Raw genomic sequence first — 15,927 nt, forward strand, 5'->3', positions numbered from 1 at the left:
ATTCCAGTTGTTTTCTCGTTATATATTTTCAGCAAAACTGAAATTAAAAAGCATATGCCAAATCAGTTGGATATTGATAAACATATACATAAGAATATACCTCAGGAATATTTTATCAAATCTTCAAAGAAAATCAATTCAATGCCCTATAAAAACAGAGTCGAATGTGATTATTCACTTCTCACGTTGATCAAGTTACATATTCACCAAACAAAAACAACACACACAATGGGAAAAATACTAGCCTTATTCTATGTGTCTTTGATCTGCCTAGGTCTCTCAGTTTCACCGGTAGACGCCTACGGTAGAAGGCAACTTCGGTTTAATTCCAATGGCCGGTTTAAAATTCTGCAAGTGTCAGATATGCACTACGGTTTTGGCAAAGAGACGCAATGCTCAAACGTAACACCGGAAGAATTGCCTTACTGCTCTGATCTCAACACCACCTCCTTCATACAACGCACTATCGCTTCCGAGAAACCCGATCTCATCGTCTTCTCCGGTACACACACAAATGAATTTTTTTTTTTTTTTAATATCATAATTCTAGTGTGTTTTCGTATCTTCAATGTACTTTTATAACATAATTCTAGTTCTATCAGTGTTATTTTAATTTATCCATGCACAGTTGAAATTTTAGTTCTTATGATTAATGAGTATATATAGTATATACATATTGTATTATTTAATTATATCATTTGTTGGTTCTCTTAACGCAGGAGACAACGTAAATGGAATGTGCGAGTCAGGTGACGCGGCAAAAACAATGAACATGGCATTTGCTCCGGCGATCGAAGCGAGGATCCCATGGGTGGCCATTCTTGGGAATCATGACCAAGAATCAGACATGACAAGAGAAACAATGATGAAGCACATCGTGAAAATGCCTTACACGTTGTCTGAAGTAAACCCTTTCGGTTCTGGTATATTCCCCATTGACGGTTTTGGGAACTACAATCTACAAATCGAGGGTCCTTTTGGGTCGCCTCTCTTCTTTAAATCCCTTCTCAATGTTTATATGCTTGATGGTGGAGATTACGTCAAACTCGATGGGTTTGCTTTTAATTATGATTGGGTTAAGTCCTCTCAAGTTAACTGGTATGAACACGCCTCTAAATGGCTCGAGGTAAGTCACAAAATTATTGTTTAGAAAAAAATGTATTGTCTATACATAAAAATTGTAATTATTTTGTTTTTTTAACTAAATTATTTATTTTGTTTTTAATAGATGGAATACAAGAGGTGGCCTTTTCCACAAAAAAGTACGGCACCGGGTTTGGTTTACGTCCACATTCCAGTACCCGAATTCAAACGGTTCACCGAACCGAGGCAGATGACTGGTGTGAGACAAGAGCAGACATGTTCTGCACCTATCAACTCTGGTTTATTCACCAAACTTGTCGAAAGAGGTGAGGTCAAAGGCATTTTCAGCGGTCACGACCACGTTAACGACTTCTGTGCCACGCTTAATGGAGTCAACCTTTGTTACGCTGGTGGTTCCGGGTACCAACAAATATCATGACTTAATTTGACTCAAAAGCTTTCTAACCATTCTTGTAAACCCTATTTTTTATTAATTTATGTGACACACGTTAGGTATCATGGGTACGGAAAGACTGGATGGGCAAGGAGAGTCAGAGTAGTTGAAGCTCAGCTTGAGAAGACTAAGTATGGACGTTGGGGAGCCGTCGATAAAATTACAACTTGGAAACGACTCGATGATAAGAATCATTCTTTGATTGATACTCAACTTCTTTGGTCCAAGAACACAAGTAATATCATTTTATTAAACTATAGTCGACTTTAGACTCCTAAGAATTGGTTCTCTGATCTTAATTTGATGTTTTTGTTTTATTGCAGCTCTTGACACAAATTACAGGTTTAAATGCAATAAGATAAAACAGCACTGATCATTGATTAAACGGAGGAGTTCTTTTAGATTTATAGGTTGCTTTGGTTTTATTATTTTATTTTTGTTCATTACTATTAGGTTTTATTTAAAATAAGACTGAAGACAATTCAGCTTGTAATTTTTTTTCATTTCTGTTACATTTTACGTTCTATATTCTTAATAGATCATTTGATTTTATCTATAAACAAGAGTCAATGTGAACCTCCCTGAGGTCAAAATCATGCTAGAATTTCAATTCACTTTAACTCGTTTAAACGCCTAGACATTTGAATGTTTCCATCAAAGACGGCATGTTGTTTTCTGAGTTGTTCGAGAAGGCCTGATCTCCTCCAACTAGGGTTTTAGTTTCCACATCGTCTCAATATAACTTTTTCTCTCGTTTCGAATAGTCTTCATTCACATCCACTGATCCGTTAATCAGGATTTGATGTTATCTTCACCAATCTCTAACGATTTATATAGTCGACCACATCATATCAAATTGAGATAAACACAGACATTAAATGTATATTTACAAGTCGCTAAAATGAAAATTAACATTGATGTATTTATTTAGAATATTTTTGCACATATTTTTAATTTTTAATTAATGATTTTTGATATACTATAGGTGTTAGCAATCTTTTTGACTAAAAAAAGAATGGCAATCTCTTATAGATTTAATTTAAAGTTAAACATGTGTTTGATGATAATGTATTGATAGCAAGACGTAGACGTACATATGTGTGTGTGTATATATGCCATATGCATCTTTGAAATGTCACCAAGTAATTTCCAAACCTTTAGGATGAATTTGGTTAGCTATACTATATAAGCCTTAAATTTAAACGTTTCAGAGTAGCGAATGTATGCGTTTATAACAAAACCATGTAATAATTAACTAGGATCTAAAACTAGCTGTTTATGGTATAGAGATGTGATAGATCTTACTATATGATCAGATATGATGTATGAGTATAAACATAACATTCATTTACATTAATTGTGTTTCTGCAATGATATCTAAATATAGATTGCAGCGTCCAGACCAAGAGACGAAAAGAGAGACCACATACCTAACAGCAATTTTATACTAATTTTCATAGCCTTTAGCTTTTGTGGTATATTAATTACTGCATCAGAAAAGATATGTGAAAACAGATCATACTTTTTCAATCGCCCCAAGGTGAAAAAGAAAGAAGCAAAACTCTTCTCTTTTCTCGTTTTGCTAATTCAGACATCATGCAATTATATATAGAAGTACGTTTTTTATTATTGCTTTGACACTGCCCACCTCCTGCAAATCTACCTGCCTAACTAATATCCAGCAATAGGTTCAGAGAAAAGCAGCAGCAGCCATATTTACTAACCAAACATAGAAATCCCTAACCAAATTAACTGCATGGACAATAATTAGTGATGCATATATATCTGCAAAATGCAGCAACATATCTATACAGAGAATTCACTTTTCTAAAATAGCCCATCAAACTCTGAAACTTTCTGACTCAGAGACATACAAGAGAGATATGGGTTTACACTGATCCCAATCCTAGTTCATGTCTCTTCTTACACATCTCACTTATTAGGTATTTGTATCCAATATTTCCTATTCTCTACACAGCCTTGCAAAATTACATTGTATATCAAATTAGAAATTTATATATGATATCATGAATGTAGATGCATCTATGTACACAAATCAAATATTCTGAAGAACAACTTAACAAAAGACTATTCGAGTCCATATAACTTATCTATGGACAAACATATCATTTCTCGGTAAAAATGTATAATGGAATCAATGCATTATATATGTTGTCATATATATATTTATAGAATTTATGTTTAAATTTAAATACCAACTAATCTCATCATCATTATTGATCCAAATCAAAAGGCAATGAGGACTTTCCTTTCTTAGAGAAGTGATCATCTTCACTGCTGCTTCCAAGTCTCAGCTGAAACAAAGAGGAAGACGGAGAAGCGTCACCACGTGGCAAACTCCCACCGGAAGATGAAGATTCTTCCTCCATATCGACTCCAAAAAGCCTCAGCCTCTTCCCGGCCGTTCCAACAACCGCCTGACTAACTTGAGCTCCTCCGTGCATCATCACCGGCACAGATTCAATCACCAACGGATCAGCCACCACGGCTCTTTGATCCACCAAGTACCCGTATCCAAATTCTCTCGGAATTTGAGGATAATTATAACCACTGTGATGATGATGACGTGGCTGCTGATAGTTGTAAAGATTGTAACTAGTTGCTGTCGGAAAACTGTAAAACCTAGGAAACATAGATCCGGCAGCAAAGTGAGCAATCGATGTCGGATGGTCAGGAACTTTAGGTCTTCTCCTCCAATCAATAAACAAGCGGCTGTCTCTTCCTGAATCTCCGACACATCTCTGGAAAGAGACAATATCTCCGGCGTCTAGCTTTTTGTCTTTAACGAAACGGCTCCAACCTTTAGTCATGACATAGCTCTGACTACTGTTCCAGTAAGAGTAACGGAACCTCCATGACTTTCCTGCGAGATCTTCGAAGTTTAGAAGCAAACCTTTCTCGTTTGTGGATGAATCTAAAGGGAAGTATCTCTCTGCGTATTGCTTTGGGATCACGAGCCGGTTTAGTTTACCAACATCGCTTGGAGTCACCACTTTGTCGAACATGTGCTCTCTCTCTACTTCTTCCATGGGCTTCTTGGCCTCTTCTTGTTCTTCTTCTTCCTCCTCTTCTCCTTCTCTTGAAAGAGACAAGTTTGTCATCATCATTTTTTGATTAATGGTATGGTCAAGATTTGGTTTCTGACTTGAATTTGATGATTTCAACAAAAAGCGGATGGGGGTGACTTTGGAATTGAGAAATGAGCTGAGAAGCAACAAACCCTAATTTTTGAAGGAGTGGAGGAGGATTGGAGGAGAAAAAAGGGTTAAACTAGTGATGTGATTGACCTAATTATACATAAATATAAAGTTGGGTTTTGCCTAACTGATCATCACCACGATCTCTCTTTCTCTTATCTATGTCTCACTGTTTTTATGCAATAGCTATATAGCTCTTAGAAATTCAGAGGAAAGAAAACAAAAAAAAAGTATTGTTAAGATTTTTAGAAGAAGAATGAGAGAAATGGAGAGAAATTTTGAATGTTATGGTGTTACATGATGTGAATGATGGAGATATGGGCAAGAGAAAACCAATTTAGAGGGACCCCTTGAATAATCTAGTTTAGTTCATGTGACCTTATTGTTTCTTCTTTCTTTTCTCCTTGCATAAACTATTCTTTTAATCAATTTCTCATACACAACTTTTTAAAAGAAATCATATGTGTCTAACGAACACATTTTGTATATGGTTGTGGTATGAGGAGAAAAAGGAGATGGTAACGTCGAGGGCTTAATTAGAAAGAAAATTCTTTTTTTTTCTTCTGAATTATTGTTATTTTTAAAAAAAAATAACAATAAAAAAATATAACATTAATAAATGCTAAGCATCGAATGGACAACTTTTTTATGGGTTTGCTGCGCTTTTTGTTTTCACAAAGACAGATTAGCATGTTGATTTAGCCGTGGTCTTTAGTCTTTACTGCTGACTTTTTGTTATGGCTCCCGCCTCCTCTCTTCTCTTAATTTCTTCTTGGTGTATTCATTTATGCATAACCTAATCTGTGTGTATTTGAATGTTATATGTTTTACTACTGCCATTTGCAACACTTGCTGTATATATACTTTCCCCCACTTGTAAGAGATTCTTTTATTAATCATACATTTATATCTTTTACCTGTATTTTTTTAAAATAGAAACCAATCTCATACGTATATAAGATGGGTTTTTTACGCCATGGGTAGAAATAATAATTTTTAAAAATAAAAAATATTAAAAAAAAATATTTTTATTAAATTAAATTTTATGTTTATTTAAAAAGCAATATATCAGTTATTAGTTATGTCAGATATAATTTATATTTTATTATGTAATAATTTCCCTTCCTATGCTTTTATATATAATACTAAAATAATCAAAATTCAAATTTATGGATTTGATCATATAGATCATTCGGTAATGATATAAAAAAATATTTACAATGGTAAGCAGATGTCTATCGTATTTGTGAGTATAGTGTGAAACTGAATTCTTGTTTTGAGTTCGAGTGTGCATGAGACTAACAATTTTACCACAAGAAAACTAGGTTCTTAATCCTTCTGGTCGTCAAAAGATTAGAGAACCTAACAAATGAGCTATGACAGATATCGCGTTTGAAACATGGCGCTAAACGTAAAATAGTTATATAAAGTTTTTGCCTAAGCAATACTCTTAATTAAGGATTCTTAAAATCGGCATGGACATATATTATCTAGCTATTTAAAGTCAAATAATTTCTTTAAGATATAAAAAGTGTTTCAATAAGTCACTTTTCATTTCTGGATTGAGAATATATATTTATTTTGTTGTTGTATCTTTTCAAAGTTATGAAATTTTAATTAAAGGTATCTATCAAGTATCAATCGCCATCTTAATTTATATGTTTGGTTTGGCCGGTTACTTTTTCTTCAAAAGAACAGGCCTGGTCAGTTTAAAATATGGTTAAACAAGCTTAATCACGTTGACAATTATATTTTATAGAAAGAAAGTTTGATTTTAAAAACAAAATATAAAGTGCATATATACATCTACAATTCTTAAACTTTCAAAATTAATTTACAGAGTAGTGACTTTATTTGTTTTCTTTATCTGAAATAATGATTGCTTTTCTTTATAACATTGTAGGATGATTAAAATATATATATATATATATATAATATAAAACAGATCCGCAGAATTGGCAATAAAATAAAATACATATGATTTAATATATTTCCTTATTTGGAATTACTATTAAGATAAATATAACCAGAATCTTTTTTAAAATCATGATGTTCATCCATGGGAGAGAGAAACAACAAAATATAGGAACCTCTTTAGTCAATCAAAAACTAATAAACATAGACTTGCTATAATATTGTTTTTGGACTGGCCAAAGAATCTTAGAGTTTATGGCTCAAGATATATAACTTTTCGCATAAAACGATAATCGATACATTTGTTTGTTCCAGCGCATCGTGCTAACAGCTTGTAAGGACGTTTTTGTTTTATCCGTGTAACACTGTGAGTATAGTAACATTACATATGTTACTTTAGAACATGATACGTGTCAATCAGACCCTTACAATTAGTCCTTAACAACTCGATATATTAACTGTTTTCCTTAAGGTTAATCTTGTAAGGTTCTTACGTACGTGGTCCTGACAGAGACTAAGCACCCTTCATGTCCCGTTGTGCAATTTCGGTTAATACTTAACAGTAATCAACGGCTAGCTGGATACGATTAAAGTTTAGACTTTGTTAGAATGGAATTGCACTACATAGTCTATTTCATGTTAATGGACGTTACTATAGTCGATGACTACTTAAACCACTTTTTACTATCAGTATAAAACAGAATTTAGCTGACGGTTTTTAGCTTATTTTAAAATGCAATCAAAGAATTTGATTATAGTAAAATTAAAAAGTTGAAATTATAAAGCATGCAGTAGGTAATGGACATTCATAAACGTGGTCCAAAATCTCATCCTTAGTACATAATTGGCTGGACACAAAAGCCTCTAGTTGATACATTGTTTTCTTCTGTTTTATCGTGTTATTGATTAGAATCTTAATGAACACTGTAGGACCTTTTCGCATCTTAATCTGAATTAAAATAATGATATACCTAATTGCATTTTATGATGTAAATTTGTATATATAAGTATCTGCATGGCTTATCGTCTTTTCTTTGTAACTTTCTATATACAACGGGTTGTGTTTTCTTTCATGCGCATCTTATAATATCACCACCCATGATTAATATATAACTGATTGAAACATTAGGCTGGATGTTATCAGCAAAAAGAAATACGACGGATCAAGTTATTTTCAAGATTTGCAAAAATAGTGAAGCACAACAAAAGGCAATACGATTAAATCCTTCTATATATAAAAGGAACACAATTCTGTTTGTTCTCCTTTCTGTCAATGAACTTAATATATTACCATCTCTCTATGTCCATAGTTTCTTGTAGAGAGATAGAGAGAATAATACAATAAATATCAGGAAATTACGAGGAAACCACAACGTCGTCCTTTTCAAAGCTATGCCCTATTAGCCAAGGGGACCTCTCTATTTCTAGACACCCCCACTCTTCAATTCCTATCAACCTTTTTATAACTCTAAACATGAACTGAATCAGATATGCACCAACTTAGTTTTCGAACTTTTAACTTGCAGAGGGAGTCTCAGCTTTTCAAATGGTTACTGCTTTAACGGATCATATATTTGTTATGCTATACTAAATATCAATAGCTCAAAAAATACCAATGAAGTCGTTTGCTAGTCTTTGTTTTGTGGGATTAAACTAGAATTGCTAGTGAACCAGATTAGCTTAATATAATGATGGAGAGTAGTTATACGTATAGAGATATATATAAAGCATATGATTATGAAAGAAGGAAAAGATGGGGCTTAGGGTTAGGACCACTTTGTAATTGTATACCGAAAAATCCAGATCACTCGCACACTTATGAACTCATTTTTTCTTGTTTAAACTAATGACCACTCGCCTGGAACACTCTTTTCCCCTTAGAGTCTTCCCCTCCTTTCAAATGGCAAGTCCAATCTATATACGTTTACCTTCCTTATTTGTAAATGAACTCAAATCCCAAGCAATCCTCTTTTTCATTTAAATAGAAGTTATCTATTAACCCAAAGAATCCTTCTATATCTACCCAACTTTTTATAGCAACATACATAAGTATCCAGTCTATACAATTAGTTTCATGTGTATGATTACATTATTGATCATTACATATGGCTATAAATAGTTTGATCAGTCGCTTGTGGTGACAAGAAAGCGTTGCCTTTAGAAAATTAGGGTTCCCCTATTTTTATTTTTTTTGGTCAAAGGGTTTCCTTGTTTTTATAAAGAGTATTATGATAGAAATTAGTTATATGCATCTTGGACCGACGCTATTTCCGTAGAGTCACTCGTGTTAATTTAAATCGACCATTATTGATTATGAAAAGGGTATGATGATGATAATAATACATGTAAGATATAAGTACTTATCGAAAAGAAAAATATAAGATCGGTCGCCATCGAAGAGGTAGTGGTGAAGTGGAAGGCGGTCCAATTTCTTGAATGAAATTATTTTGGTTAAACATAAAACTATAAATAATGGAGAATCGGTGGTACGATAATGGCAACAACATGCTCCAGTTGTCAATTTACCCCTGAGTCTAGAATATCTCTCTCTAGCCAGCCCTTCACCTATAAAAGAAAGGGGTTAAACATAATTAGTCTTCTAAGCATGCATCTTAAAAAGTTCATGTGCAAATGAAAATGAAAAAGAATAAATCTATTGCTCTCAACAGTATCATTATATATTGGTTTATGCGAGTATTAAACTTCAAACCCAAATAATACATATAGGGGGACCAACACCAATGTTCACAGAATTGGTTTCATAGACTCTGTTCTTCTGTTCATAGTTTGCTTTACTTCTCTAACATTTCAGTTCGTGATAGTGAAAAAAGTTAGATTTTGTTTATATAAATGCAAATATATAAGGTGGGGTAGGTTTGTAGAGAAGGATGGATACAAATGAAATCAACCCGCTCAGGTTGTCTCAACTCTGAAGGCCAAAAACACTATTTATTAAAATTTGGATGCTTCTTTCTTTGCCAATATTTACAAAAAAAAAGAAGTAAGAAAAAACACTATATGATTTTACATTATTATGTATTTTATATTATTAATAAACTTTTGTATATTTATGCATTGACTCCATAGATATAAAAAGTACTCTGCAGTAACTGCGATAGTCAGCTTCCCTGCAGCTCATATATTCACATTATAATCATTCATTCAATTCACTGTTCATACCCTTAGATCTTGATGAGCGTATACATATATACACACGTACAAATGTCGGTCCATATTATTACAAATTATTTCGTCATTTAGCTGATTAAAAATAAAGTGAGGGAACCCTATAATATATAGAGTGGTCCCTATTAAAGAAAAAGTGAGGCCCAAAATAAATACGATATGATGATAAATGGAAAAGCCCATTCTCTGTGTATATATGTGCTACCTCATGTTTAGTCGCTTTCTCATTTGGATCCACACAGGCACACACACGATACGATACTTTGCCAACTAATTAAAAACTGTTTGTGTTCACTGTACTGTTTTGTATACTAGTGTACAGAGAGAGATCTTTCGTTAGGTATTTATTTTCCTCTATGGTTATGATTCTTTGGTATATATTTTACGCTTACGTGTGTCACTGAGTCTTAGTACGTACAATTTTACTTCCGATTCACGTATGTGGTTTTTACTTGGTTTCTAAATACTCGTTTGTTACACTGGTTATTAAAATTTAAAAGAGACAGTTTATTTGGGCCATATGAGCTTATAAAGCCCATTAGTATACAAGTTAACATGAGTTTCAGTAAGCAACAAGGAAAAAAATGAAAAATAAAATACATTTGTCTCTGTATGAGTTTCAAATTACAAAATTCAACAAAATTGCAACATTACAAGAAAAATAACAATTATTAAAACAATATTGTGCTGCGAAGAATCATCTCTTTCGCCGTATGGGAATATAAGTGTGTTGTTGTACGTTCATCTCCTCAAGCTATGGAGAATATACTCAGCGTATAGGTCCCTGTTTATGTAATAGAATGATTGATAAGATACGTTAATCATTTGATAAAAGTCTGCGAGTTTACGGGTTAAGGGAAGCATACATGGAGTACTGGATTGCTTCATGTGCCTTCTCTGATGGCAAGAAATCGTTTACAGCCACCTCCTTGTGCTCGTTCTTCTTGTCTACAAGCATAACCACAATACATGAAACTTTAGATATTGTTTTTATTTTTTGTTACAGTTTGATTATAACTTAATAAAGAAAATGATGTTACAGTCTTCGAAGAAACGACGGATCTCTGAGAGACGGTGAGGAGCGAGTTGTTTGATGTCAGTGAAATGTTTGTACTCTGGATCATCAGCACACACGGCAATGATCTTGTCGTCCATCTCTCCCTGTAATAATATATACTAATTTAGTGGAGAAGTTAAATAAATCTCGTTATAAGAAAACAATATATGAAAATGAATCTTGTTAAATAAAAATGTGTGCATCTTTTATTGAAAATAGGAGAAACCTGATCAATCATGGGCATTAATCCAATGGCTCTAGCACGGAGAAAACATCCTGGAAGCACTGGTTCCTACGTACACAAGCTTAAACAGGTTACTATACAGTATGTGGGAAATGGATGATACATTTTCTCTGGTGATTTTTGATGTTGCGTACCTGCATGAGGACAAGAACATCAAGAGGATCGTTGTCTTCACACAATGTCCTTGGGATGAATCCATAGTTGTGAGGATACACAACCGATGAGTACAAGATCCGGTCAACCTGAGATTGAATTGGATGTCATCAATCATAATTCTTGGTAGGCATGCAAATCGAACCTGCCCAACCGAACCGAACTAACCAAAAAATCGAAATGAAATGCTTGGTTTTTGGTTCAATTGGCGAGTTTTCTGCCTAACCGAACTAACCAAATTCTGAACTAACAGAACCCGAAAGCCCGAACTAACCAAATTCTGAACTAACTGACCCCGAAAGCCCGAAATAACCGAATTCTGAACTAAATGACCCCGAAAGCCCGAAGTAACCGAACCGCATGCATAATTATTGGTTAGAAAAGAAGATCTCACAATCTAGGGATCATTTCATTTCATTTCATTTACCTTGATAAGACCGGTCTTTTTGTCAAGTTCATATTTCACTTTGCTTCCCTTTGTGATCTCAACCACCTGACCGGAGAGACGCTTGTTAGAAAGACTAATATACAAATTAATAAAAGAAGTTTTATTAGGTAACTGTATAAGAGACATACCACATTGAAGACCAATGGAGCTTCAGGACCTGCAAGAAAACACACACCTCGTGTTGAGAATTCATGTAGAATAATAATCAGATATGATTAATAAGGGTTATTGTAAGTTACCGATCTCAAGGTCGTGCCATGGATGTGCGGCTACAGATCTCTTGGAGAGAGTTGAGAGAATCCTCTCGTTGAGTTTTGGAGCAGGACGAGGAGACTCATTTGACTCCATCGTTTCTTCATATGTTTCTTCACTCATCTGTTGATCATCATATCTTATATGTTGAGATCTAATGAATCAAGAAACATTAAAGAGATTAGTATATATATACGTTACCTTTGGATCTTCTTTCTTTTTACAAGGGACAATAAAACAAATGTAACTTCTGAAAAAACAAAGCTTACGTTTATGCATATATATACACGAGAAAACAGAGGTTAATAATAGCATGAGGACTTGGTCAACATCATTTATTGATACCAGAGATATTCTTTCTCAACCTTTCGATTCCTTCTTGCTTCTTTTTGCTCCTCACGTTGTTGTAATCGTGACAACCAATCGCAGTCACGTTTTTTTTCTTCCAAGAGCACGATCTCATAATTATTTAAAACGTTTCTTTACTCTCAAGTAAAGCGTTTTTGACTTACATACCTTCAAAACCAAGAAAAAACTATAACTTCCTCTGTTTTTCAAGTCTTAGGACATTCTTCACAAATATACTCAACTTCGCTAAAATTTATGTAATGCCCCGACCAACCAGTGAACCTCCACGCCTGCTCACTCGACCCGTGGGGCTCATTCCTTAAGTTCTTGGAGACTCAATAGACTTGTTTAAAAAATGTTTCTTTAATCTCAAGCAAAGGCGTTTTTAACTTACATACATGCAAGTGTCATAGGTTTTTTTTGGGAGGTAGAAATTAAACAGATTATGATTTGTTTGATAATACAGAGTCAAACGTTACAAGAAGACTATGGACAAAATACACAGGCCCTCAAAAACAGAAGAAAATGTATCAGTGATCTTTGAAACTTGAATGAAAATAGAGAAACAACAGATATAATAATAGAGTTACAACTTTTTTTCATGTTGAAGTTTGTGTTTCCAACCGAATCCGCTTAGGATCTTTCTGTTCAACACTGATGATAGGATTGGTGTTGCTGATGACTCTACTTTCTTTAGCTTCCATTGAACATCTTTTGTAAGGCTTGAAACCTGTCCTTCCTCTACTTAATAGCTGCTGCTTTGAAGCACCCAAAAACGCTATGTTTCTGTTCTCTTCTTGATCATCAGCTGCTGAGTTAAGATCAAGCTCCATTGGATATCTTTGTTGTTGACCCTCCTCTCTCTTATATGTAAAACTTTGTGGCAACACTTCTCTTGCAAACAGAGCTCTAAAAGCAATTCGTCCCTGAAAAAAAAAATACAAATAACATTTTGTTGAATAAACGATTTTAAATAAAAGGAAGTTTTGAATCTTTTTAGTTTTAAGTACCTCATCTGAAACAGACTTCCATGGATCAGCTAAGTTAGAGCTACTGATTCTACTGCGTCGCGCATTAGACTCTGAAGTTTGTGGATTGTTAGTAGTGTCCCCATCCACTTCTTTCACTTCCTCATTGGTGGTACCACCGTTCTCTTGCCTCTCCACCAAAGCATCAGCCTCAACATCGTCACTACTCGAAGGAGTGTTCGAGCCACAAGAAGACCTGTCAACTTGCTTTCTGTCCCTCGCTCCATCTGATCCCTTTGCATCAGTCTCGGTCGCTGCACAAGGATGATGATGACAATCTGGTTTACTCCCATTTTTAGCCTCCTCTGATTCCAACGAAGATCTAGCCTTTGAAGCCTCAGAGTGTTCTTGATCCACTGTTTTTGTGTGGTCTACTTCACCGGAAGGTCCATAAGCAGTAGCTGGAGGGTGACAGGTCAAACCACCTGAGCTAAAAGGAGCGCAGAGAGGTAGCATTCCATTGGCGGCCCACCAAGCACTTGCAGCTGCAACGGTGGCTGCAGCCATGGCGGCTAAGTTCCCTTGTGGGCCGCCGCCACCAAACGTGGAGGCGAAAGATGCAGCTGTGTATAGAGCTGGTGTTTGTAAAAGGGTGGACATGATATGGTCAGGAAAGGACTGATGATGGCCTGAAACTGTGTGGGGATGATGACTGTTCTCGTCTGGATCTGAAGGAGGAGCATGTGACAGAGAGGTTGTTATGGAGCTCCCCAATGGAACTAGCAGAGGGATATGCCTTGGATAAGTCTGAGGTTCACTGTAATTGGCTGAGTTTGACTCCTTGTTATTCCCCTGTTCCTTCCCTCACATTATAGTTTCATGAAAAGTACTAATACTCTTAAACCCTCAAATAGCAATGTAATTTTTACCTGTTCCCGTGAAGGTAAGAACTCTAGAAAAGTGCTTGCGTTTGATGCAGCAGAGAGGTGTTGATGAGTGAGACAGTCTGAGCAGTTGTCTTCCTGCAGATCTTCATTGGTCGTCTGAAAAGAAAAAGCATTACAATCTGTTTCAATTACATGAGGAGGAATAAGACATACTACAACAAGATGTTGACTATGAAGTTCACCTCAGGAAGCGAAACTTTTCCTGATCCAAGGGACTCTTTTCCATCATTCAGACCCGGTTTTGAGATGGGGAGAGATCCAGTTCCGGTCTTTCTAGGATAAGGATTGTTTGGTTTTCGTTTAGGGCGCGGAGGAGGGATAGCTATGTCTAGCGTTTGAGCCACTGGTACACCTTTAGCTTCAGCCTCTTTCTCTACCTGAGGAGATGAGAGAGTAGTCTTGTTACCCAGTAAACAAAGCAAACAAACTATTCTTATGAGAAGACACAACTATTACAACATGTGTTGATTGATAAACATATAGGAAGACAAGATAACTAACACTCTCTAAAACTACTACTTTGTTACCTCAGATACCATTTGTTTCTCCAGCTAAATCAATATCTATTGGCTAAAGCAAGAAGCAGAACACTTGTCAGACAGTTACCTTGGAGAAAAATTTCTGAGCATGGCTTCTAATCTGGACAGCAGTTTTCGTTGCTACATGTTCTGTCCAAACGAATAAGAAAAAAAATCAAATCAGTTTGAACAAACAAAGCAAACGGAACCTCATCTACAGAACAAGAACATACAAAAAAAATCAAAAACAACCTTCGATCTTTTGCCAGGCTCTACCGTAGAGCCTCAAGGCATCAAGGAACCTATTATGTTCTTCCTCAGTCCATCTTTCACGTTGCTTTGTTATCGTATACGGCTTTCTCGTCTAATATTAATTTTTTTTATTACAACAAACAAACAAAAAAAAAAACACAAAAGTTTCCATCTTTGTTTTTCAAAAAAAAAAAGTTTCCATCTTTGGTCTTTCACCTTAACAAACATTTAAATTATAATTACCTTAACAACCAGATCTTCTCCAGACGAATTAGTCTCCATCACTAATCCTTACAAGCTAAAACACACAGACACACAGCTTCAGATCCTCTCCCACAAGATTCTTCGATTGAGAAACTAGAACCACTCGAAGCCAAATAAAAACAGTATTGAAAGTACCTCAGTGAGAGATTCAATGGAGGATGAGAACACTTGTAAAGAGCTAGCAGAGATCGGGGAATAGAAGAAACAAAGCTCAGCCTGGAGTAGCTGAAGATCCCATAGTTATCTGAAAAAATTTGCTTCCTGGTTAGTCGGAGAAGAAGGGAGAAGAAGAAACAAAGACTCTCTATGTGCCCTTTTGATCAATGAGACCTGTGGGAGATGGAGAAATCTCAGCCACTATAATTGATTTTTCAGATTTTTTATAAATCTCAGATTTATTGGAGGCTCACAAAAGAAACTGCCACATGTCGACATATTAGTGGCTAGTGCTTTGATACAGCTTTTTATGTGTTTCCCTTCTTGTCCATCTCGTGCCCAACTTGTTCACAACTATCTCTGCACACAGGCCACGAGTTCAGGACTGTCGGAAAGGTTACAAATGTCAAAGCGCTATAATATCTTGATATAGTGGGACCCGCAGATACCATACCTCTCTCCCAC

General features: G+C 35.2%; 4 protein-coding genes across 8 annotated transcripts; 1 reads left to right on the forward strand and 3 right to left on the reverse strand.

Annotated features, from left to right (window-relative positions):
- Window positions 1-3,687, forward strand: LOC103866424 (probable inactive purple acid phosphatase 14). The gene is made up of 5 exons (XM_009144342.3): window positions 1-502; window positions 720-1,126; window positions 1,229-1,503; window positions 1,597-1,772; window positions 1,861-3,687. The coding sequence occupies exons 1-5, from the start codon at window positions 55-57 to the stop codon at window positions 1,908-1,910; spliced, it is 1,356 nt and encodes a 451-aa protein (XP_009142590.2). The 5' UTR covers window positions 1-54; the 3' UTR covers window positions 1,911-3,687.
- On the reverse strand, window positions 3,645-6,494 carry LOC103866425 (B3 domain-containing transcription factor NGA1). The gene has a single exon (XM_009144343.3). It carries the CDS (start codon window positions 4,663-4,665, stop codon window positions 3,772-3,774), a length of 894 nt encoding a protein of 297 aa, XP_009142591.1. The 5' UTR covers window positions 4,666-6,494; the 3' UTR covers window positions 3,645-3,771.
- Window positions 6,495-10,341: 3,847 nt separating this feature from the next.
- Window positions 10,342-12,572, reverse strand: LOC103866426 (soluble inorganic pyrophosphatase 3). Of its 2 annotated transcripts, XM_009144344.3 has the most exons (9): window positions 12,211-12,572; window positions 11,997-12,132; window positions 11,886-11,914; window positions 11,737-11,802; window positions 11,291-11,398; window positions 11,139-11,204; window positions 10,896-11,016; window positions 10,722-10,803; window positions 10,342-10,639 (listed from the first exon to the last, which is right to left on the reverse strand). In XM_009144344.3, exons 1-9 carry the CDS (start codon window positions 12,322-12,324, stop codon window positions 10,597-10,599), a joined length of 765 nt encoding a protein of 254 aa, XP_009142592.2. In that variant the 5' UTR covers window positions 12,325-12,572; the 3' UTR covers window positions 10,342-10,596. The 2 variants fall into 2 exon arrangements, with proteins under 2 accessions (XP_009142592.2, XP_033147356.1); XM_033291465.1 differs by lacking the exon at window positions 12,211-12,572 and having other exon boundaries at window positions 11,997-12,167.
- A 246-nt stretch (window positions 12,573-12,818) lies between these two features.
- Window positions 12,819-15,695, reverse strand: CCA1 (cataract, congenital, cerulean type, 1). 4 transcript variants are annotated; one of them, XM_009144345.3, is made up of 8 exons: window positions 15,442-15,695; window positions 15,286-15,340; window positions 15,043-15,154; window positions 14,879-14,940; window positions 14,455-14,649; window positions 14,255-14,368; window positions 13,368-14,183; window positions 12,819-13,283 (listed from the first exon to the last, which is right to left on the reverse strand). In XM_009144345.3, exons 2-8 carry the CDS (start codon window positions 15,322-15,324, stop codon window positions 12,957-12,959), a joined length of 1,665 nt encoding a protein of 554 aa, XP_009142593.1. In that variant the 5' UTR covers window positions 15,325-15,340; window positions 15,442-15,695; the 3' UTR covers window positions 12,819-12,956. The 4 variants fall into 4 exon arrangements, with proteins under 4 accessions (XP_009142593.1, XP_009142594.1, XP_033146768.1 ...); XM_009144346.3 differs by having other exon boundaries at window positions 13,368-14,177; window positions 15,442-15,694; XM_033290877.1 differs by having other exon boundaries at window positions 15,286-15,399; window positions 15,442-15,670.
- Between the last annotated feature and the right edge of the window lie 232 nt (window positions 15,696-15,927).

Source organism: Brassica rapa, chromosome A05 (assembly GCF_000309985.2).
Source record: "Brassica rapa cultivar Chiifu-401-42 chromosome A05, CAAS_Brap_v3.01, whole genome shotgun sequence".
In the NCBI taxonomy this organism is placed as follows: domain Eukaryota; kingdom Viridiplantae; phylum Streptophyta; class Magnoliopsida; order Brassicales; family Brassicaceae; genus Brassica; species Brassica rapa.